Source organism: Vipera ursinii (assembly GCF_947247035.1).
Source record: "Vipera ursinii genome assembly, chromosome: 1".
Taxonomy (NCBI): Eukaryota; Metazoa; Chordata; class Lepidosauria; order Squamata; family Viperidae; genus Vipera; species Vipera ursinii.
Genome location: NC_139512.1, coordinates 118,017,358 through 118,040,340, shown reverse-complemented (window position 1 = coordinate 118,040,340; position 22,983 = coordinate 118,017,358). Strand labels below are relative to the sequence as shown.

The 22,983-nt window shown below is 41.3% G+C and overlaps 1 protein-coding gene across 3 annotated transcripts; it reads left to right on the top strand.

Moving 5' to 3' along the window:
• Positions 1-753: 753 nt before the first annotated feature.
• On the top strand, positions 754-14,409 carry CORO1B (coronin 1B). 3 transcript variants are annotated; one of them, XM_083348252.1, is made up of 11 exons: positions 754-957; positions 3,811-4,013; positions 4,300-4,422; positions 5,073-5,202; positions 5,335-5,516; positions 8,581-8,700; positions 9,238-9,342; positions 10,548-10,693; positions 10,836-10,893; positions 12,401-12,685; positions 13,526-14,409. In XM_083348252.1, the coding sequence occupies exons 2-11, from the start codon at positions 3,813-3,815 to the stop codon at positions 13,652-13,654; spliced, it is 1,479 nt and encodes a 492-aa protein (XP_083204378.1). In that variant the 5' UTR covers positions 754-957; positions 3,811-3,812; the 3' UTR covers positions 13,655-14,409. The 3 variants fall into 3 exon arrangements, with proteins under 3 accessions (XP_083204378.1, XP_083204377.1, XP_083204379.1); XM_083348251.1 differs by having other exon boundaries at positions 840-967; XM_083348253.1 differs by lacking the exon at positions 754-957 and adding an exon at positions 1,199-1,401.
• Positions 14,410-22,983: the final 8,574 nt, after the last annotated feature.

Genomic DNA, 22,983 nt, shown 5'->3' with positions numbered 1-22,983 from the left:
CAAGTTTGAAAGAGGCTGATTTACGCCACAAGAGCAGCTGTTTCAAGAGCCATAAGAGCCATAACAAATCCCAGCCCAGCGGAAGCAATCATCTGATCGCTTGGAATTGCTGAAAGGCAGACGCCAGGCTACGGCTCGTAAGACCCCAAACGAGGAGAGCGCACCTCCTCCCAGGATGCTGTTTTAGGGCTTACGGAGGCGCGCCCGCCTCCCAGTGAAAAGGAGAAAAACACGCGTAGGAAGCGATAGCGGAGAAAAAGGTATTGGAGAGTCGGAATGCCACGCCGTTCCCTTAACGAACTAATTGCTGCTAGGCCAGGGGTAGGCAACCTCGGCTCTTTTATGACTCATGGACTCCAACTCCCAGAATTCCTGAGTCAGCTACGCTGACTCAGGAATTCTGGGAGTTGGAGTCCATGAGTCATAAAAGAGCCGAGGTTGCCTACCCCTGTGCTAGGCAAATGGGAAGGAGAAGGCTCCCGTCTCGTCCCCAGAGGCGCTTTTCTTCCTCGAAATGAGTTCCCACGACCGCTGGGATCCTGCCTCTGAATCCCGGCTGCCAGCCTGAGCCTCTCCTCCGGGCTTGGCCTGGCGTACCGCCATGCAGTCTTCTCCCAATTGCAGGCCACGACAGCGGCCGAGCGAGCTGCTGCGGGAGCTCCAGCCGAGCGGCGGTCGCTCGCTCGCCTCGTTTACTCTCGTCGGGCTCGGCGTAGCCGGTCGCCCCAGTCCCCCCTTCCTGAACCGGAGGACTTTGTCCTCCGCGCTTTAGGCCGCTCCTCCCGCAAAGCAGGTGAAAAAGCGGTGCTCGGGAAGCGAGCTTCCTCCGCCTCCTCGGTCATTTCCTGTAAAGCACCGAGAGGCCGGCCCACTCCGGGCCTTTCGTCCCTCCCTTCGCATGCACCGCCCTGGGCTGTGCGCAAGGGAGAGGCTGCTCCGTTCCGTTCCTCCAAGCCGGTGAGTGGAGGTAGGCGACCGCGTCCTGAGCGCGCTGATGGAGATTGGGGGTGGTGGGGGTGGTGGACGGGGCCTCGAGCTTCTTCCCGGGCCGGAAAGGCAGACTGCTAAAATCACTGCCTTCGCTCCCCGCCTCCGGACTGGGCAGCAACACTGCCGTAGCTTCTCCCTCGCCTTTTCTTCTCCGGTGCTCGGAAATAATCGAAGGTGGCGGCCATCCCGGGGATGGAACAGCTTCAGACTGAACTTCGCTTTTTAAAAAACAAAAACAAATTGAAGGGCGGTGGCTGCCGTTCTTCTACGCGGCTTCCACTCAGCTGGCCGTGCCAGTTGGCCAGGAAATGGGAAATCCTGTTGCATACGGCTGGAGACCGACCCGCTTGGCGTTTTCGCTGTTTACCAGGCTGATCTCTTGACACGCTGAGGGTGGAAACCTCCCTCCAGGTTGCTCTCTTTCTACCTCGCCCCTCCCCCCAATATATATATATATATATATATATATATATATATATATATATATATATATATATATATATATATATATATATATATATATATATATATATATATATATATATATATATATATATATATATATATATATATATATATATATATATATATATATATATTGGGATTGCAAGAAAGTTGTTTTGCTTTGCCTAGATTTCCCCCCCCCTTTAGTCCGACTGGAGGCTCCTTGCATTTTTTTTTCCTTGCACATCCGGTTGCCTCAGTGGAGTAATTGAACTGGGATGATTTATTCATTTCTTAGTGGGACTCTTGATTTGCAGAAAAGCAGTTCCTTTCTTTTTCTCTGTCCCCCCCCCACCTCCTTTCCCCCTTCCCTTTACATTTCTCAATCGGTTTTTTTCCCCTTCCCATCTCAGGAAGGTTCTAGATGTACACTTCTGGCCAGCTAATATGGGTTTGGTTTTGTGTATGTGTATGCCTGCTCCTGGTGAATGCCTGGACAAGTCTCTACAGTTTTCTTATCGACATTTTCAGGTGTGGCTTGTCTTGCTTCCTTCTTGGAGCTGAAACAGTATAGTAACCGGTCCCAAATCATTTGGATGGCTTTGGGTCCATGGCAAGACTAGAATTAAACCTTTCCCAATTTCTAGCCTGGTGTCTTTAGCCACTACACAAAAGTGCCTGTCATACTGTATTAGATTGGGTCAATTTTATAGCCCTGTTTCCCCTCCAAATTCTCCAGGATGCGCAGAAGAATTTATATGATTCCCCACTCTTAACTCCACCTGATCTGTTAGGAATTTCTAAAAGAGGTTCTATAGGTTCTGCTTCCTGCATGTTATGGAAATAAAAGGGGGGGGGATCCCTCTTGATGAACAGAATGGAAAGCAGATGCACCCCACTGAGTAATCCTAGCTCACTTCCCCAGAAGTCATTCAGTGCATTCTGAAATTGGACTCTGAATAACTGAATGGATTATTTATTTATTTATTTTATTAAACTTATATACCGCCCTTCTCCCGTAGGACTCAGGGCGGTTCACAAGGTTTTTTAAAACAATGCAACAAGTTACAAAAATTAAAAACAATTAAAATAATTACACTAACCTTAAAATAAAAACCCAATTACAATTAAAAATACAATTAAAACCCCAGTTAATACTCTCAGTCTAGGCCAGAGAGCTCAAAGAGCCAGGTCTTCAGGTCCCCGGCGGAATGAGTGAAGGTCAGGGGCAGTCCTAAGCTCTACAGGCAGCTGGTTCCAAAGGGCCGGCGCACCCACAGAGAAGGCCCTCCCCCTGGGATTGTATTGCTGTTGTTGTTGGGACTTCATTTGCTCCCCTCTAGCCTGAAAGAGTTCTGTTTGTAGTTTGGGTTTGTTTCTGACTCTGATCCAATAGGATCTGGTGTTGGGGCAACCTCCCAGTTTACTTTCCGTGTTTTATAGATTTAAAGATTAAGGCTTTGTTCTGGTGTAGGTAATTCCATTTCTGTCTTTTGTCTCTAGTTAGAGGGCACCAAATGGGTTTTCCGGTGAGCTTTCTCTGAGATAGGCCTTTCTCTGCCCTCATGCCATCTGATTATTCTAGTTCTGTTTTACAGGTAGTCCTTGACTTACAACCATTTGTTTAGTGACCGTTTGAAATCATAACAGTGCTGAAAAAAGCGACTTAGAACTGGTCCTTGCTGTTAACAACCATTGCAACATGCCCACAGTCACCTAATCAAAATTTGGGTGCTTGGCAACTGGCATGTATTTACAACATTTGCAGGGTCCTAGGTTCATGTGATTACCATTTGCAATCTTCCCAGCTGGCTTCTGACAAGAAAAATTAATGGAGGAAGCCAGATTTGCCTATTGATGGCATGATTCACTTAACTGCAGCAATTCACTTAACGTTTGTGGCAAAAAAAAGTCATAAAATTGGGCACGGCTCACTTAAGAATTGCCTTGCTTAGCAACAAAAGTTCTGATTCGAATTGTGGTAATAAGTCAAGAACTAATTGTATTTAATTTCTGATGTTTTATCATGCCTCCCTTTTAAAGGTGGGGACAATGTGGAACTGCTTTTTACTTTCTCTCAAAGGAATAGGATAATTAGGTCTGTGTTCCAATTTATACGGTGTAATTTTTTAGGAGATGCCTTTGCACTGGATGAAACTAAGAATAAAAGTGGTGGCTGCTTTCTTCCTTCTTGTGCAGTTCCCATCTTCATTAGGAGCACAATTGGTCTGGACCAATCCCCCTTTAAGAGTCAGATACTGGCTGATGAAGCAACTGGTTTTATTGGCAGAGATGCTTTTGAAATTGCAAGACATCAAACTAGGCAGCAGTCGTAAGTGAATCCCTTTCTCTGACTTTTGCTCTGTCTCTTTCCAGTCATGTCCTTTCGTAAGGTTGTGCGTCAGAGCAAATTCCGCCACGTCTTTGGACAGCCTGTCAAGAATGACCAGTGCTATGATGACATCCGGGTTTCACGAGTCACCTGGGACAGCACCTTTTGTGCTGTCAACCTCAAGTTTGTGGCAGTAATTGTCGAAGCCAGTGGAGGGGGGGCCTTTATGGTGCTCCCGCTGCAAAAGGTGAAGAAGGATGGGCTCAAGGTGGAAAAAGGAAAGGGGGAGGAGGAGAAGCAGAAAACTCTTATAAAAATGACCACTCACTGTCTCTATGTTTGTCACATCTTTATATTAATCTTTCTATTAATGGATCCACCTTTTATAGACAATTGGGGGTGGAAGAGAAGGATTATGGGAGAGACTTGATATGGGGGAAAAAATTGAGACAGAAAATGGGACTCCAGCTTGCAACAAGATTGTGAGAGACTTAAACTGTATGTCAACTCTTATCTCGTTTATTTCCCCCCAGACAGGGCGCATTGATAAGTCTTACCCTACCGTGTGTGGACACACTGGACCAGTTTTGGACATTGATTGGTGTCCACATAATGATCACATCATTGCCAGTGGTTCTGAGGATTGCACTGTTATGGTGAGACGGAAATGGGGAAAGTGTGCATGTTGGTGTGTATAGGGGCTAAAGGGGTCTCTTCAGTAGCCATGCCTCCACATGTATCTGAAAGCTGAGGCAATTGCAGTCAGTCTTGCATGTGAGAAGTATTCCTCACAACTGGGAAGGTATGGGCAATGTGAAGGATAGAATAACAAGATTTCTGGCAGTGGGGAGGAAGGCAAAATCCAGTGTTCCATACACTTCTTATTTCTGCAAAGGCAGAATAAATTATGCAAAAATAAGGCAAATGTGAATATTTCACTTAGATAAAACAGGACTGGCAGTCTTTTGCTGGCATGAGCTACAGTTCTTCATTTGACAGAGTTTGAAAGCTGCAGCGTGGGTGGAACCATATTATACCCAGAGCAGGGTTTAATTTAGGGGAGGACTTTTCTTTGCTTTTAAAATGTGAAGTGCTGTTCTTAGGGTTTGTGTAGTAGTAGGTGGATAATACTATGCAGGGTATGGTGAGGAGGGTAGGGTTTTCCAAAATAAATTTCCACTGATGTTGGATGCTGTTAGGAAGAAGGGAGGGTTGTGCTTGAGGTGCCATATTGATGGGAGAGAATGAAACATGTGAGCTTCATTGTGATTCTGTGCCGTTGTGTTGCACTGTTTGTTCTCTTCAGGTATGGCAGATCCCAGAGGGTGGCCTCACAGTGCCTCTGACCGAACCAGTGGTGGTTCTGGAAGGACATTCAAAACGTGTGGGCATCATCACGTGGCATCCGACCGCTCGCAACATCCTTCTGAGTGCAGGTACCACCAGCAAAGGAGGCAGCAAAGTTGAGAAGTTTCTGCTGCAAGCAGGATGGTGTTGAAAAATGAGGGCTTAATGAGCTGTCTGAAAAAGAACATAGCAAACCATTTAGTTGTTCCTTTCTATTCCAGGCTGTGATAATGTGATTATTGTGTGGAATGTGGGCACTGCAGAAGAGCTTTACTACCTTGACAATCTGCATCCTGACATCATTTATAATGTCAGCTGGAACCGGGATGGCAGTCTGTTCTGTTCAGCTTGTAAGGACAAAAGTGTGCGCATCATTGATCCACGTCGTGGGCAAGTTGTAGCTGTAAGTCTGACACTCTTTGAGTTCTTGGTTACATTCATGAAGCGGTGTGTGATTGTAAGAGTTGAAATTACGGTAATTTTGTGGCACTTGTGACAAGCCATTCTGATCTTGGCAATTCGAAAACATTGTCTTTTGTATTTTAGGGTATTGCAGTAGATTCCCCACTTTCTTATCTGCACAGCTTTTTCTTTCTTTTATTACTTCAGGTTCCTTTTTTTTGTAGCTTAAATAATATCTTAAACTTGTATTGTCTTTGGTTTGTAGTTAAGGTGACTGCAGAGCTACAGAATTACAAAACAATTCGCAATGTTTATTTGTATAAAAATGACACTTTGGAGGGTATTCAAAGTAGTATACTATAATGTTCATTTGGTTGCATGACAGGATTCACTTTCTTTTTAGTTTTCCAAAGTGGTCTGTGCTTGCAGAACTATAATCCTACTACAGGAACTGGGGAAAAAAATGTAATGTGGAATGTGCTTGAGGCAGAGGTACTACCTTAAGGCAAATGGAAATTTTGCAACTGGTACAGTCCGATTTTGTAACTTTGTTTTCAGCAGAATAAATGATGCCTGAGTCTGTCAGCAAGAAATCTGGACAGCGTCACCAGTCCTGTGCTGAATACATGTTACAACAGTAGTAGCAAAATACATAGGTGGCAGAAAGGTACGAGGACTGTACACTGAAGTAAGCAGGAGAATAAAAATGCAGCCCTCTAGGGACTAGGATCAAGGCCAAGGGCTGGATGACTCCATTGCTTCTTACACCAGTTAGACGAGTCGATAGGAGATGTATATATCCTCCGGTACAGGAAAGCAGCTTTTTCTTCATGCCAGGAGATCTTTAAAGGGACTCTTCCCTAGGAACTTATGCGCCCCCCCCCCAGCAAGGAGTGCCTTTAAAAGAACCATTTTTAGCCACTCTTGCCTACCTGTCGTTTGGGAAAGTTTGATCTGGGGTTGGGGTGCGGGGGATTGACGGGCAAGCCAAAATTGCTTTTGCTGAGTTCCTGTTGAAGTGTCTGTGTTGCTAGTGATGAGAGTTGTCAAACTTCAAGGAGGGGGAAGGGCTTTTATTTAGTTCTTCCCCCCCCCCTCCAGTGAGTCAATGAAGCAAATAGGTCAAAGGTCCCCCTCTCACTGTAATGATCTCAGGCTATCTTCTTATGAGCATTTAGTAATGTTGGGGAAGGCAGTTGTTTTAAATGAGATGGGCATGATGGTGTTGGGAAGCTATGACTGATGATGGCGTAAATATTGTCTTGCCAGTTCAGGATCTGTGTAGAGGGGAGTTATAATATCTTAGCCCCAGAAAATTGTTGAAGAAGAATGCATTATATTATTACTGCAATAATGGGATACAAAGGAGCTTCGTCTTGAATCTAGGTTCCCTTTTTTAAAAAAAAACTTTTGCGTCAACACTATCTAAATGCTTTTAGCTCCTAAAGAGAGACTCATGGTTGCCCCCCCCCAAACTTGCAATCTAGCAGCTGAAGTTTGCAAAAGAGTGTAGTAGAAAAAAAATCATATAAAGTATTTTGTTCTTTAGATCTATGGACAGCTCATCAAAACTAGAAAAGGCAAAGAATTAGAAAACGTTTTGATTGCCACCCAATGACTGTGTTTTTCCTTTTTTTTCTGCATACCTGCATATTTAATGATGCTTTCTAAATTTCTGCTAATCCTTAAAATTGAAAATACAATAAAACCTTATTGTACAAAACACAAAGGTATTTTCTCAGTGCAGTTAGACCAACAGAAGTGCTTCCTCAGGCTATGCTTCTTAAATATGACTACACATTTATGGTAGAAATCGAATTTTCCATTACTGTATAAAAATTACAGATAAATGTGAACAGGATTTCACATTTTTATTAACAACTAACATGGATCTGAGCTACCTGACCTCTATTTCTGCATTAACGGTCCCTGCTGTTCATAGTTTTGTTTTTGTTTTGTTTTTTAAATTTTAGAATTTGTGGTTATGGGTATACACCTGTAAAACAGCAGATTAAACTGTTCTTCAGTCCAAAACCATGTTCGTAAAATCAGCACAATTTAAGATAACAAAGACAATAACAATAACAAAATCCTAAATTTCACTTTTGTATCAGTTTTCCCTATGCTTCTTGTTGGAAATTATGTATACTCTTTTCTCTGGAAGAATGGCAAATTAAGTTGTGGGAGTATACATCAATGTCAAAAAATAACCTTTTATTTGAAAAGCAAATTTAATATAGAATTCAACATGGAAGAGATTTCTAGATTATAATACCACATATGGTCTTGTAACACATCTGAAGTTTGAATTTCTTCTAACAAGGTGTCAACATCTAAGGATAGCATTTTTTAGATTAGGCAGAAATTATTGTAATCCTGATATATAATTGTCATTAATAATTGCATGTTATTTAGATTGCCCTAAACTGATATATTTTAATATTTTGAACTAAATATTTACCATGAAATTGTCATTTAATTTTATAATTCTTTGTCTTTTTGTTTTTCTTCTGGATTATGTTTTTTAAATATTTAGAGAGCGAGAAAGAGATTTTAAATATTGATGGAGTCAAATTATATTTCTTAGATATCAGCAAGGGGGTTTAGTAAATGCTGGTCTGATTACTTCTGAAGCGAGAAGAGTGGCAGAAGAAGCTTCTTTTTCCTGCAGAGTGCCAAGGTTTTAACATTTTGGGTTCTTTACTCAGAAGCAAATTAAAAATGAGGCCTCTCATCACAAAGACCTTATTGGTCTCCCAGCTTGCTCTAGCCTGTTCCTAGGCAACTTTCTGAGGAAAGACTTTTGAGTTTGGTTATAGTTTGAGTTTCCTTAGAACGGGGACAAAATGAAAAGGTAAGGCAGAGCTGAAGAAATTGTGCTTAAATACCTGCAACAACGTTAAGTCTTCTTCAGGTTGAATTTAACCTTGGTGACTGATAGGAGAGCTTAGTCTGGATTCCGTTTAAGAGATATCGTGAGTAGAGCTGGCAGGGAGAATTTCTCTTGTCTATTGTGGAACCTGCCTGCTTTATCTTAACCTGACCCTTTCCCTCTTACTTGCTAGGAAAGGGAGAAAGCGCACGAGGGAGCACGCCCAATGCGAGCCATTTTCCTGGCTGATGGGAAGATCTTTACAACAGGCTTCAGCCGTATGAGCGAAAGGCAGCTGGCTCTCTGGGACCCAGTGAGTGGGAAGGCGGATGGAGCGGGGCGCAACTGGGTGGGGAGGAAGACTCCAGTAGAAGAGAAATTCCTATCAGTTCCAAGAGCCTGAGCGACAGACTCCTCATCTCTTCCCATTCTGAAGGTTGCTTTCTTCTCAGATGGGTATTGTCTTAAGTTTGGTTCCGCAAGAGAACCCCTCACGATTATACCTTGAAGGAAATGAACAGAACCCTGCCCCGTCTTCTACAATGGTATCACTGCCTTGCACCATCCCCACACTCCTTGCCAGTGAGTAGGTGATCTATTGATCTGAGAAAGGATGAAGACTTTACTACAATTCAAAACCCTGAATGAGAAGATTCTCCCTCTCGAGCAGTTCTCTGATGTAGAGTAACCTTCCCAAACCAGTCTGGAGTACCCTCTCTCTCTATTCCCAACCAGCAAGGCAGTAGGCAACAACTAAGTGAAACCTTACACAAAAGGGGCTGACACGGAGGTAACCATCTGAAAGAGATGGTAATATATCTTTGTGCTTTCTTTTTTCTTTCAATTTCAGGAAAACCTTGAAGAACCTATGGCATTGCAGGAACTAGACTCAAGCAATGGGACCCTTCTGCCCTTCTACGATCCTGACACCAATGTTATCTACGTCTGTGGCAAAGTAGGCTTTCTTAACTTGGTTTATATGTGCAGGTATACTCATGATGGTGCCTGACTGAGGCAGAATATGCCTTCCCTTATATTTTATGTGTTATCTTTACAGATAGGAAAATTCCTAAGCTAAATGGGTATTGATTTTTCTATCATAGTACATGGGAATCTGCTGAGGATCTAATAGTTTTCTTTCCTATCGTAGCTTGTCGTGTAATTCAGTATTAATATTGCAAAGAAAACAAGACTCTCCCGTTGTTACTAAATAAAATTAGGCCTGTTTTTGTGTGCTTGTTTTTTCTCTGACACCTGAGAATTCTGGGTGGAGCTCTTCGTCAGTTGAATTACATCAGCAAATGGCCATATTGTCTAGGAATGAGAGGAAGTGACCCTTGTATCTAGAGGGCAATCCTTATAATAATAATTTTATTTGTATACCGCCCTTCTCCCGAAGGACTCAGGGCGGTGAACAGGGCAAACATATAAAAGTACAAAATTACAAAAGTTAAAAAGAATTAAACAAAATGCCCAAGCTAAAACAGTAGGTAAATATATTTACAACAACAATAAAATCCCAACCCATCCCCCATCAGGCCAGGCCGGCTTGTTCGAACAAATAAGTCTTCAGATCACGCCGGAAGGAGCGAAGGTCGGGCGCCATCCGGAGCTCAACCGGCAACCGATTCCATAAATCCGGGGCACCCACAGAGAAGGACCTCCCCCTGGGGGCCACCAGACGACATTCTCTGACCGGTGGCACCCTGAGGAGGCCCTCTCTGTGGGAACGCACAGGGCGGAGGGAAGTTGATGCTGGCAGCAGGTGATCCCTAAGGTACTCCGGACCCATGCCATGTAGACATAAAGTCAAAGTGTACATGCAGAAAGAGGCCATATTTTGATGTTTTCAAATAATCAGGAGTCAGGTCTACCTCTTTTCCCTTAAGGACATTGCCAGTGAGTAGATGATCTATTGATCAAAATTCACAGGAAGGACTTTCATGTTGTGTTAGGCACAGTGCACCCATGTAACGGCAGACTATTAAACATAGTATAATAGGCTGATTCACATATATGGGATTTCATCTCAGATGTGTTATGGGTCAGGCTAACTTTCTCAATGATGATTCGAATTCTGGTTTTCTAATGTGTTTTTCTGCCATCCAAACAGTGGCAATTCTGTCATGGTGTATCTTGCTATCTTTTCACGCTTTCCAGGGAGATTCTAGCATCCGGTATTTTGAGATCACAGCAGAAGCACCATACATCCACTTCCTGAACACATTTACTAGCAAAGAACCACAACGTGGCATGGGTTGGATGCCCAAGCGGGGTCTGGATGTCAACAAGTGTGAGATTGCCAGGTAATCAGATTAAATTGTTAATAGGAAGGTATAGAGGTGAATGGCAAGAAAGCAAATAGGCAGTCAAAACATAGCATGAATTATTCTCATAATTTTAAAGATCCAGGCTGATTAACTCAATTGTCCCTTTCTGTTTCTATAGATTTTACAAACTCCATGAGCGCAAGTGTGAACCCATTATTATGACAGTGCCAAGGAAGGTGGGTACTACATAAGGAGACATTAGCCTGCTTTTCCTTATAAGGGATTCCTGGTTCATCTTCCTTCCCTGCTTTTCATTAGTAGGCAGGCGAGCAGTTGCAGTTTAGCATCTGATCTATTTATCTAATGTTAGAATTAAAATCAAGTACTAGAATTAAAATCCAGTACCAGAACCCTAATCTGGAAGAAAGATTCCTAGCATCTTGCTAGGAAGTGTGCTAATACTGTATCCCCTCCTATGTTGCTAAAAGACAAAGCAGGCTACAAATTCCTAGATTCTGCGGTGCTTTTCTTAACGCAAGTTAGACAACTTATAAAATGTCAGGAATCATTTGGCTGCTACTTTTTTCCCTTGGATCTTGACTTCTGTTGCTCTGCATTAATTTGTAATTTTGTTGATTTAATAATACTAGCCAATAACCTAGTAGATTAATGAATGTGTTTCAGTTCCCATTATATCTCATTTTTAAAAAGCTTGGTAAGGTCAACCAGTTCCAATCTTATTTCAACCATGAGTCTCTTACACATCTTGCAAATTAATTTAAGGTTACAATTGTGCTAAATCTAGATTAGGGTCTTTGAATTGACAATTTAAAACAGGGTGTCAAACTGCCGGCCCATGGGCCGGTTGCATCATGCATAGCTCCGGCAATGCGAAAAAAGTCATGATATGTTGCAATACCCTATGTGACACGGCAAGTTTGACACCCATGATTTAGAATATCTATATAGTATCCTACTACTCCTTGACAGGATTGGTCTCAATTGCTGTATTGTATTGCTATTTGATAGTCTCTGTTTAAAACACTCCTGGCAGTTGAGAGCTGGGTTTTTTTTCAACACACGCACGTTTTCATTCATATTTTTAATCTCTCTGGAGTAATATGATTCTGAGAAACGTATCTATCTAAGCTTTCCTGGCCTTCTTTGACCCCAGTGTGACAATTTATTTTCCTTTTAGCCCCACACCTCCTTCACCATGAAATGCAACATTCTGCTCTGAATATGATTTCCAAATGTTCCAGTAGAATTAATCTTTATTCAGAAATCTAAAGAAAAATGTTAAAACAGAATCAGAATCTATCAGTTCAAAACTTAATTTTCCTTGACTACCTAGAATCTTCCCTTTGGTGAAAGGATTGATTCTAGAGACCTTTCCCTCTACTATTGTGTAGATTGTGCAACAGTACAACATGTTTGGGTTAAGAGAAGTGGTTTCTATTTAGAAACAGATCCATGAACATTGAGGAATTAAGATGCTCCTTTCTCAGTTCTGTGCCAATTATCTCTCAGATTATCGTTTTGTGATTTCTGAGGCAGAATGGACATTCTTAGTATTACCACATGAAACAGTCTTCACAGTTTGGGCTCCATATGAATGTAAAACATTTAGTCTCCTTCTCCATATTCAGTCTCGGCTAAATATACGCTGGTAACTCATCTTAGGACTCTGTCCCGGTGCCCTCTGCCAATGCCAGGAAAGCTGATGCTGTCCTCTCTTTGCAGTCAGATCTGTTCCAAGATGACTTGTACCCGGACACAGCTGGTCCGGAAGCTGCCATGGAGGCAGAGGAATGGGTGGCAGGGAAGACAGCACCCCCCATCCTAATCTCACTGCGTGAAGCCTATGTACCCACCAAACAGCGGGATTTCAAGGTCAACCGAAGAAGCTTGTTGCCTGAGGGTCGCCCGGCAGCTCCCTCCAATACTGGGCTGAGTGCCACACCTTCCAGTGCCATGACTCCATCCACTGCCACATCTGCCCTTAGTGTGTCTGCTGCTGCTAGCGGGGTGAGTACTGTGCTGTTGCTTGAGGCATATGGGGATTCTGAGGGAGAGGGACCGGATGGGTGGGCTGGAGTCTCCCCCACAGGATTGCATGGAGTTGAGCTGGGGAGAGCAGGAGTTGTTGGAGGAAGGACCAAACATTAGGTAGATGAGAGAGAGAGAGAGAGATGGAGATACTTTGTTACAGTCATAGACCAAAACCAACCCTAAGGAAGCCAGAGTAGGGTAGACCTGTAAGGTGTTGTAAGGTAGTACTGAGTGTCTGCTTCATCTTGGGACTTTCTGCGCTCCCTATATGCAGATAAGCAAGCTTCTGGCTCTTCGTAGCTTTGACAAGTATCGGCACTTTAAGAAAGGCTGGGTATGGCTCTTGGGTTAGAATATGATCCTGCACAGATCTCCTTGCTGCTCAAATAATGGCACTTAAATTTTTTGCAACCAACCTTGTAAACCAGGCTCTTGGAAACATGATGAAGCCAAGTATATAGAGCATGCTGCTTGGGGAATTCTGGGAGTTAAAATCCATACATCTTGAAATCACCAAAATTGAGAAACACTGCTGTAGAAGATTTCTTTATTTGAAACTTTAACAATGATCAACTTCCTCAGTGTGACTCCCGTATGATCAGGGTAGGGTTGTGCCATATGTGTTGATTCAGGCTTAGAAATGTGGGTCAGATTTGCTTTCCTCACCTTTTCCTGCACCAGATTATGTACTGTATTTGCTGTCTGTTCCAGTTAGTGGTTGGTTTGAGTTGGACCATTGGAATTCTGGGAATCTTACGGGCAAAAAGATGGATAATATGATGAAATAATGGATGATCAACTTTTTCCCATTTGCAGGAAGGAAGGCAGCTTACTGAAGAAGTGTTGCGTGAAGTGGCATCCCTGCGGGCGCTTGTGGCTGCACAGGGGGAGCGCATTGCACGGCTAGAGTCGCAGTTGAGCCGCATTGAGAATGGTGATTTCTAGTGGGCCTTCCGTGCCCCTCCCAAGAGAACCTGACCAACATGGAGGATCTCACTTACTTCCCCTTCCTTTGATCTGCCAGTAATCCCTTCACATTGCCTCCTGCCCTGTGGGGTGAGACAGGGGCTTGCCCTCTCTTGCTGCTACTGGGAATGTTTCTTGGGTTTTGTCTCAGACCAAATCTCCTCTTCCTCTCATTTCTGCACCCCATATTATCCAAGGGGCCATATGCTAGTGCCCTAACCATTGCTCCTTTGCCTTATTCTGGTCAGGGGCCTATCTCCTGTCCCATTCCCATGAATGGGGCCGGCTTAGATATCACCCAAGGAGATTGGGGCTGTCTGACAGCTTGGCCTGGCCTGCCTGTACCCTCCACTTGAGAATAAGGCTGAGGTTTCCTTATGAGTCTCTTGTGGCATGTGTGCACGGGGTTGGGGTTGGGGGTGTTATTAGAAGTCTGGGCCACCTATGAGTCAGTGGAAGGTGGGATGCTTTTTCTCAGATAGGACCACTGAAATCCCATGGAGGAGTTTTCTGCTTCCTTCTCTGAACTTTTTGCAATGGGAACATGGAGAGATGTCCACTAGGGCCAGGCAGTGAAAGGAGCCTGCCTTCTGGTCACAGTCCTCAGGCTACTGTCTCTGGTACCACTCCTCTTTCTGGCTTCCAAAACACAGTGGCAATGGAACAGCGGAAATTAACTGTTCAGGGTTGATATCTATATTTTCATTCCAAATAAAAGTCTTTATAGAACTAGAGCTCTGTGCAGCTTATTATTGTGGGCGTCTCCGACTTGGAGTGAGTTCAAGGTAAGTGGAAACTCTTTTCCAGAATGTCAGCTAGCCTTCTTCGGACTACGGATGGAAATTTCCTCCACCCACCAATAACATAGGTCCTAGGAAAACAATTGTATCCTGCAATAATCCCTGCTTTAAGCTTGGCTAGAAATTCCTAAAGACACCCAAGTGCCTTCCCCTTCTCCCACTTGCTTCCTTTAATCATAGAATATTCTGCTTATAACCATTATCGGTCATGTATGTGCCCCATGTTTTGAGAATGTGGGGAATTCAAATGGGAGAATGTAACAAACAATTGCCTTTCGACCTAATTTTTTAACATTTGCTTTGTACATACCAAAATTATTTAGTCATCTTTGTACCAAAGGTGGCTTTTGAAACTGCATTTTCTGAACATCCATAAACATTTAAATCTTTTCCATTAAAACTGCATTTTTGGGGGTGGGGAGTAATAATGCAAGCTCATATTCTTGTTTATTTAAACAGGTTTAATAAGTGTGCAGCTCCTTTTCAATGAAATTTAAGAGCACTTCATGTGGGTGTATTCCTGGCAAAAGGACAAAAACCTCTCTTTAACCTGTTTCAATATACTGAGTTCTGCTTCACCATCATCCACTCAATTTTCAAATAATTTCCGGTGCACATTAATGCCATTTTGGGTTTTGATTATTTCTTTCTCATTATGTGTATTTTAAAACATTTAGGGCTTCTGTCGAGGGCTGGCCAAGAACCAGCTTTTCATGCAGAATTACTGTTCCCTAGCACTGTTTTGCAGCTTGTATCCTAGGATTGTCAGACATGTACGTATGTTAAGTACTTTAGAGATGCAGTTTAATCCTTGTTTAGTAGGACTTTCTGTTTCCTTTTAAAGGAAAGCTGTATTCCAAAATAGCAAGGTAAGACTTGATTACACTACAGTAACTACCATGGACCTTGGGTAAATTGGAAAATCTTTCCATATATTTATATAATTTTCATTTGAAAATGGTGCTTGAATGATGTAGATAATTTACAAAATGGATCAAATCAACACAATTCTAAATACTAAATTTTAGTTCCGATGCTAACCTATTATGAATGAATGAATATCATAAATGGTCTTGGCCTGGTTATTAGTTTTTTATCTGAATTGGTCAGGATTCTTTAGGTTTCCTGCACTTTATACAATAATCCTTTGATCTCGGTTGTATTTTGGCAATATCAGGAAAATACACTTACATTTTGTTCTTTAATGGGTCATTGTAAAATATATGAATATGAGAAATATGTGAATATGAGAAAGTTTTGAATATTTGTTAGTTTAGAGAAAATGGATGATGAATGGGCTTGATTTATGGGATATTTGTGCAAACATGGAGCTGAAAGCTAGTTGCAGAATGTGGTAAAAAAATATGGAAGCACAGCATGTGGGAGAATAAAGGGAATATTTAATGAAGTATTCAGCATTTAGCCAGGAGAAAGATAAGGATAGGTAGTGTCCTTTTGGTTACTTCATGTATTAATGGATACTTACGGTACATAAGAACTGCATGAGGTGGTAGGAGCGAAAATTTTAAGATGTGCAAATTCTATAGAAAGATAGTGGATCGCACATGCTGAAAAATGAATGTCAAATGAAAATGTTCATGTAGAAGAGTTTGCATTTGTCCATGTAAGAGCTCAACATAACAGGATTAACATAACAGTTGAATGTAGCAGGAATAGGATACACAAGGAGTGTATGTGGTAAAATAGTAAATATAATCAAGAATGGGGGAGTTAATGAGTGAAGCCCTTTGGCTACAGAAATAGCTAACTAATACAGAAGTACATGGAGGTAATTCTGCCATACAGAGGGAAATAATGAAAAGTGAATTGAAATGCAAATATATAATGAAAGAATGAATAGGTTGAGAGTAGAGTGGTGAAAAATATGTTGTGACTGAATGAAGTTGGCAAGGTTCTCCAAAAGACGTTTAAAAGGCAAAAGACAACTTGCAAGTAGTGTATGGACATAGTGGAAACAGAAAAATATGGAGCAAATACAATGGATGTGTTGGTATTAAATAAATTAAGCGGCATTTTTCTTTTTTAAAAATTTCTTTAAATTTCTTTGAGTTTGCTTAATATTTCCTACTGTTTCTTGCACTTTGCAAAGCATTTCTTGCCCTCAAAAGGAATTGTCTGAATGATACATATTTATATAAAGGTTTAAAATCCCCAAAGAAATATTCTCTGCTGTCGTCCACTAGGGAGCTCTTCAACAACGGATCGACACAAGGTCCTTAGCCTTTTAAAGCAATATAAGAAGGCATTGTTGGGTTTCCTACAACTCCATTTCTGGCTGTTTCCCTAGTCCCGGTCTTTTGATTTGGCATGTGTTTAACTTAGCCTGGATTCCCCCCCCCCCCTTTGTATGCTGCTTTGAGAAACTACTGTACAGGTTTTAAGACTCTCCCAGGAACTGAAAACATTTTGCTTTCTTCAGCTGTAGTAGCAGCCCGCTCTTCTTGGTTCTTGTCCCTTCAGCCACACGCTACATGCATCTTCCTATTCCTGCTTTAGCCAGTTTACTGGATCTCACTCTCTCTGATTTGTAGTAGAATTGGGAAGTCAGTGGAGGACGCCTCATGACAAATTCAATAGAACAATGGAGAGAGCCTGCTTATTAGGGGAGTGGTTTTGTTATATAACTTTACTAAAAGTTTTCAGAAACTAATGCAAGCTAATATAGAGTAAGAAAGAAAAAACAAGAAAGCTGAAAGTACAAGAAACGATTAAAAGAAAAAAGAAAACAAGATACAAAGAAGCACCTTCCAACCATCTTGACAGCTGTTATAAGAACATTGATAAATTTACCTCTTTATCTAAAGTTACATCTGCTTTCTATAATCTATTGTATCAAATCAACAAAACAATAAATCGTTAGTTCATCTTTTTCTGTTTTACACAGAAAGTTTGTAAGTCCATTGAGTAATAAACAGATATTCTCCTCCTCTAATCAAACTAGTCAATATGGCCATCTCAGAAAGTTCTATCAACTTCATTGTACTTCTTGCCAAATCTTTCCAGCTTTGTACATACAGCTGTGGTTATTGTATTAAAAAACAAGTTCTATGACTTTTCCACTGCTACAAAACTCAGTCTCTTGTCATCCTCCTGACAAAGTATGCTAGGATATCCCATGGAACATTTCAATATCTGCCTCTATGTCTTCATCCCATTTGAAAAAAAAAATAAGGCTTTAATAATACTTTCGATATGTTCACAAGAACCCTCTGGAATTTCCCTGGATAAAATTTCAATTCCAGTAATGCCAGATTATCTAATTCACTTTCTAAGTCTCTTTTTTTATATATCTTCAGTTTTACTCTCCAGAATTTCCACTTGGTCATTAATTTGTTTTATATCTCCAGTGATTTGCTGTAGAGCAATTTCCATCTTCTCAACTTTTTCTTTCATTTCTTTTTTCATTTTTACAAGTTTTTTATGCATTTTTTTTTCAAAAGATGTCCATTTAATATTAAGTGATTCAGATTATTCACTGCCTGATTTTGCAAACATTTTCTGAAACAAGTGTGGTGTAATTTGTCTCTTCATGTTGCTTTAGCAATCCCATCCTCCCCTCTCTTTTTTTGGGGGGGGTCACTTTTCTGGTGGGTCCTATTGTAATATTATAATGTAAAAGTATTTCAAATATAAGGGAAAGAGTAAAAGGCAGGCTTCCCTTTTTTTCCTGTTTTGTCTTTCTGTTCTCTTAATACTTTGTCTAAAATGGCACTCCGCAGTTGGTCACCATCATGGTGTGGCTCATATTATCTTTATCCTTTGTTTTATCAAATCCATTAATTGTCTGCACTGCTTAATAGTTTAACAAATAATATCCTAGCATGGGTCCATTCTGTTTTCTTTTAAATTCCAATGCATTCCAAAGCACTTTTACCAAAAATCAACATTTCAAAAATACTGTTGCCTTTATCACCTTTAAACTTTGCTGTACTCAATCCTTGTTAAGCCTTTTGCTAAAAGTTTAAATCCTTTGAAGCTTCCTTCCCCCCCCCTCTCCCCGTTTTCTAGTCCAGAAAGAATGTTGATTTCACCAAGTGGATTTCTATTATCCTACTGCTGAGAAAATCTCTCTGTAGCTGTAAATAAATTGCATCTAAAACTGGTTGAGAAAGTACAGCTTTTGTGAACTTTGTGTCCATATAGGTGGCATTATGGCTGTGAGCTTGACTGAATTTTCTCAACCTTCAGCCACAGGGCTCATGAGTTAACTGCAAAAACCTCAGTTCCTATGGTCTCCTTGTCCAGAGCAGTTGTCCTGGTTGCAAGTGGACAATCTCATATTCTCTCTTTTTTTCTGGAGTGACTATGCTGGCCAGAAATTATCATCTAGCTACTGATCTCTGATGCAATACCACCTCCATTCCTTCAGGGACATCTAGTCCACCATAGATCCTCTCCCAGAAGCAGAGACAGCAAAGAAGTAAGTTGTTGTTGTTGTTGTTAGCTGTGAAGTCATGTCCGACCCATCGCGACCCTATGGACAACGTTCCTCCAGGCCTTCCTGTCCTCTACCATCTTCTGGAGTCCATTTAGGCTCATTCCTACTGCTTCAGTGACTCCATCCAGCCACCTCATTCTCTGTCGTCCCCTTCTTCTATTGCCCTCAACCTTTCCCAGCATTAGGCTCTTCTCCAGTGAGTCCTTCCTTCTCATTAGGTGGCCAAAGTATTTGAGTTTCAACTTCAGGATCTGGCCTTCTAAAGAACAGTCAGGGCTGATCACCTCTAGGACTGACCGGTTTGATTGCCTTGCAGTCCAAGGGACTCGCAGGAGTCTTCTCCAGCACCATAATTCAAAGGCCTCAATTCTTTGGTGCTCAGCCTTTCTTATGGTCCAACTTTCACAGCCATACATTGCAAGAATTAAAAGTTACTGTTTTGCAAATCTTGTGCCTGCCAGTAGAGCTTTCCTAAGTAATGTCAGTATAAATTCTGACTGTTGTAAAAGTGATGTTCTGGCCTGCAACGTAAGTTGTGAAACACTTTGCAGATAAAATCACTTGGACTTGTTTTAAATTGGAGCCCAGTTTGATGTGCAACCCTTGGTGTATCTTTTAAAGGATGGCTACTCATCCTGGCTTGATTACATAGAGGTGGATTGTTTAAAGGACTGGCAGAAGCTTATAAATGCCTCATAGAAAACAGTCTTCAGGTGGCAATATCATGTTCAATTTATTGATATGCATCAAATATTGATATGCATCAAATAAAAACTTTGTTTTTTAGTCAAGAGCTTCGTGTGATCCTAATGAAACATGTTGCATAAACAAAGTTTGAGGTTCAACATGAATAGTCAGAATGTAGAAAATATGTGTAGAATAAAAACTTCATTTTTCTTGACATCCCAACCACCTATTCCCTCCTCTAGTCACTACACTACTCCACTAGGTTCAATTTTAACAGGGAGGAGCTATACAAATAATTGTATGTGGCTGTACTGGGTCATACATTGTGCCCCCATTATTTAATGAAATGGGTGGTGGCACATCAGGCTTTGAGAGGTACTGACATTAAAGCAGTAACTCCCAAAATAATGGCTTGAAAGACTCCACCCCCTACCCCAAAAAATGGCAAGCTCACCTATCCCATCTTATTGTCCTGAGCAAGGTTAAGTATGCAGCCCTACTCACCAAAATAAGACCATATATTTTTTATAAGATGATAGTTTAAAATGTCTATTTTAGGTTCTTTTGCCAGAAAACTATCATATTATGTTTGATTTCCATAAGCAATACTCAGTGATGTTGCTAGATGTACAGTAGTATGTACTAGGCATATAAGAAAGACTTATTAAAATCCCTGTATATCATACATGTGTTGTGTGTCTCCTTTAACATCTACTTGAAACAGCCATCTGAGAGTAGCTATCTGACAATGTGATGACACCACTACATGACTGATGTCGGTCCTTAAAAGGCAGTGTGGCTCCAGAGAGACAGCAGAAAAGTTGATGATTCAACATCATAGTTAATGAGTGAGTAGACATGTGCTAGCAAGCAGTTTTGATCAGGAAGTTGAACAAGAACTGGTGACATGGACAATTGTGCTGTACAATACTCCTCACACTGATGATTTGAATTCACAGCCTGAGAGGTACAGTTGAACCATTGCTAGTTTTAGATGACCCCCCATTGGTAGTTGCGGTTGATGGATCTTCAGACATCTGTGATCTTTCTGGAAAAATGAATCTGGTCCCCTTAGGCACTGTGAAAGAGAGAGTGTTGCACACAAATGCTTTCTTGGCATATGTGCTCTTCACATTAAAAGGAAAAGGCAGCTGGAGTAATATAGACCGTCAGAGACTGAGAGCAGGGTGTGGGTAGCAATCTTGCTTTGCTTTCTGGTAAATCAGTGCTTTGTGCCAAGCTGCGTAGTCCACAACAACCATTTTATAAATAGTACGGATCTGCAAAATAGCATGGCCTGCTTCCAGAATTTCTGTTTTCTTCCTGGAATGTGCTGACCTGAGCGTTCCAAGAGCAGCTCATCCATTTCAAAAAGTAAATTTTGCAGAACAAGAAATGTTTATGGTGGTCCGCAGAAGGTCCACTTCTGAAATGGGCTTACCGTACTTTATATTCCTGATTCACTTTAGGTCAAGCTGCCCTCAGAACCAGCTGCTTAGCATAAGAGAGCTCTAGCTGACAAAACATCCACCATCCACCATCCAGCCACCATAAGAAAACAATTGTGTTTAAGACATCATTTACTGTATTTTAGGAGAAGGTGGTAAATTACTAAAATTGTTTATGCTTGTGATAATGGTGGAAATTATACATACATACATACATATATTTATTTTTATTTTTTCCTCATCTTTTTTCTGCGCTTTCTAATTTTTCTTTTTAATTTTTAAGCTTTCTATTATTTTGTTTCTTTTGAAATGTAACATCTAAAATTATTGTAAAAAAACAAAGTAGAACAACCTTCCAAAAAATAGAAGACTAATGGTGAAAATTGAAAAGAAAGCTCAAAGTGGGTCAATTTCCTGCACATTATTCCAGACTACAATAATAGAATCTCACTTCAAATATATACTGGCAAAGAACACCAGCGTGGCTCCTATGTAGAGTCAAAACTTCTACTGAAGTCAAGAAGGAATCATTTGAAAAATGTAATTCATCAACAAATGAAAAGAATATAAACACAAAAATAATAAAATAAATGCAGCAACCAATGAAATATATTTCTCCTTAAAAGACTCAAGAATGCATGGCAAAATACATTAAAATAACAAAATCTTCAAATAGGGAACTTGGGCCATGAGCAATGGACGTCATTAAAGGTGTGATCCAAGAGGACTCATCCTCTGATCTTCATCTTACAAATGCACCAATAATCCTACTCTAGAAAAAAAAAACCTGGAACATTCCAGAAATAAACTGCATTATTTTTTATAAAACAGATAAATGGGCAGCCCTTTGTATGGCAATGTTTTGTGTGAATGGGGACAACATGTATCCAAAATTCCAAATGTATCAAAATGATGTTTAGAAAGTTATAAGAAATGATGTAAAAGGATCATGTCATAGCCACTCCTCATGATAAACCCCCTTCTAATGAAGGAACTTCTCTACCAGTCTGGTGAAAGCGCAGAGAGAATTTGTTGGTCATCTGTGACATTCAACGCCCAACAACATCCTGCTGTGGTTTGCAGACAAAGAGCATAGCACCCACTTTAATGCATCTGCATGCTGCAAGCATCGTTAGAGCATTATTTTTTAAAGACATCCTCACGGGTGGGTGGCAGGTGCATTGCTCTTCCTGTCCTAGCTCAAGCTATTATGGGGGCAGCAGGAAGCTTGTGGCTGATGCTACTGAGCAGAGGCACCGAGGCTGCCTGAACCTGCGGAAATAGCAGAGTAGAGCAAATGCAAACAGGCATGCAGTCTCCGTGCTCATGTCCTGTAAAGTTTCACCAATTTATACACACACACACACACACACACACACACACACACACACACACACACACACATTGCTGAAAGCATGGAATTTGGCTTTTAAATCTGGTGACATGCTGGCACTTAGAACAGCCAGAGCAAATCTGACAAGTGCTATAAAAGGTGCAAAGCAAGCCCATTGCCACAAAATTCAGAACTTTTTTTAGGACCCAACAAACACCAGGCGAATGTGGAGAGGAATCTAGGGCCATTACGGATTACAAGGTGACTCCATCGAGATGAAAGGATGACACAGACTTCCTAAACAAACTGAATACTATTTTTTTGTAGATTTGAGGCATCAAATAGCACTCCTGCTAGGAAAGCTGTGCCCCATCCTGGTGAGCAAGTGCTAAGCTTTGATGTCACCTCTGTCTGGAAAACACTGCAGAAAGTTAAAATTCGGAAAGCAGCAGACCCAGATAACATCCCTGGACGTGTCCTTAGGGAATCCGCAGATGAGCTGGTTTGTGTTCTCACAGATATTTTCAATCTCTCATTGCAGCAGGCAGTGGTCAGTGTTTTAAGACAGCCATCATCTTGCC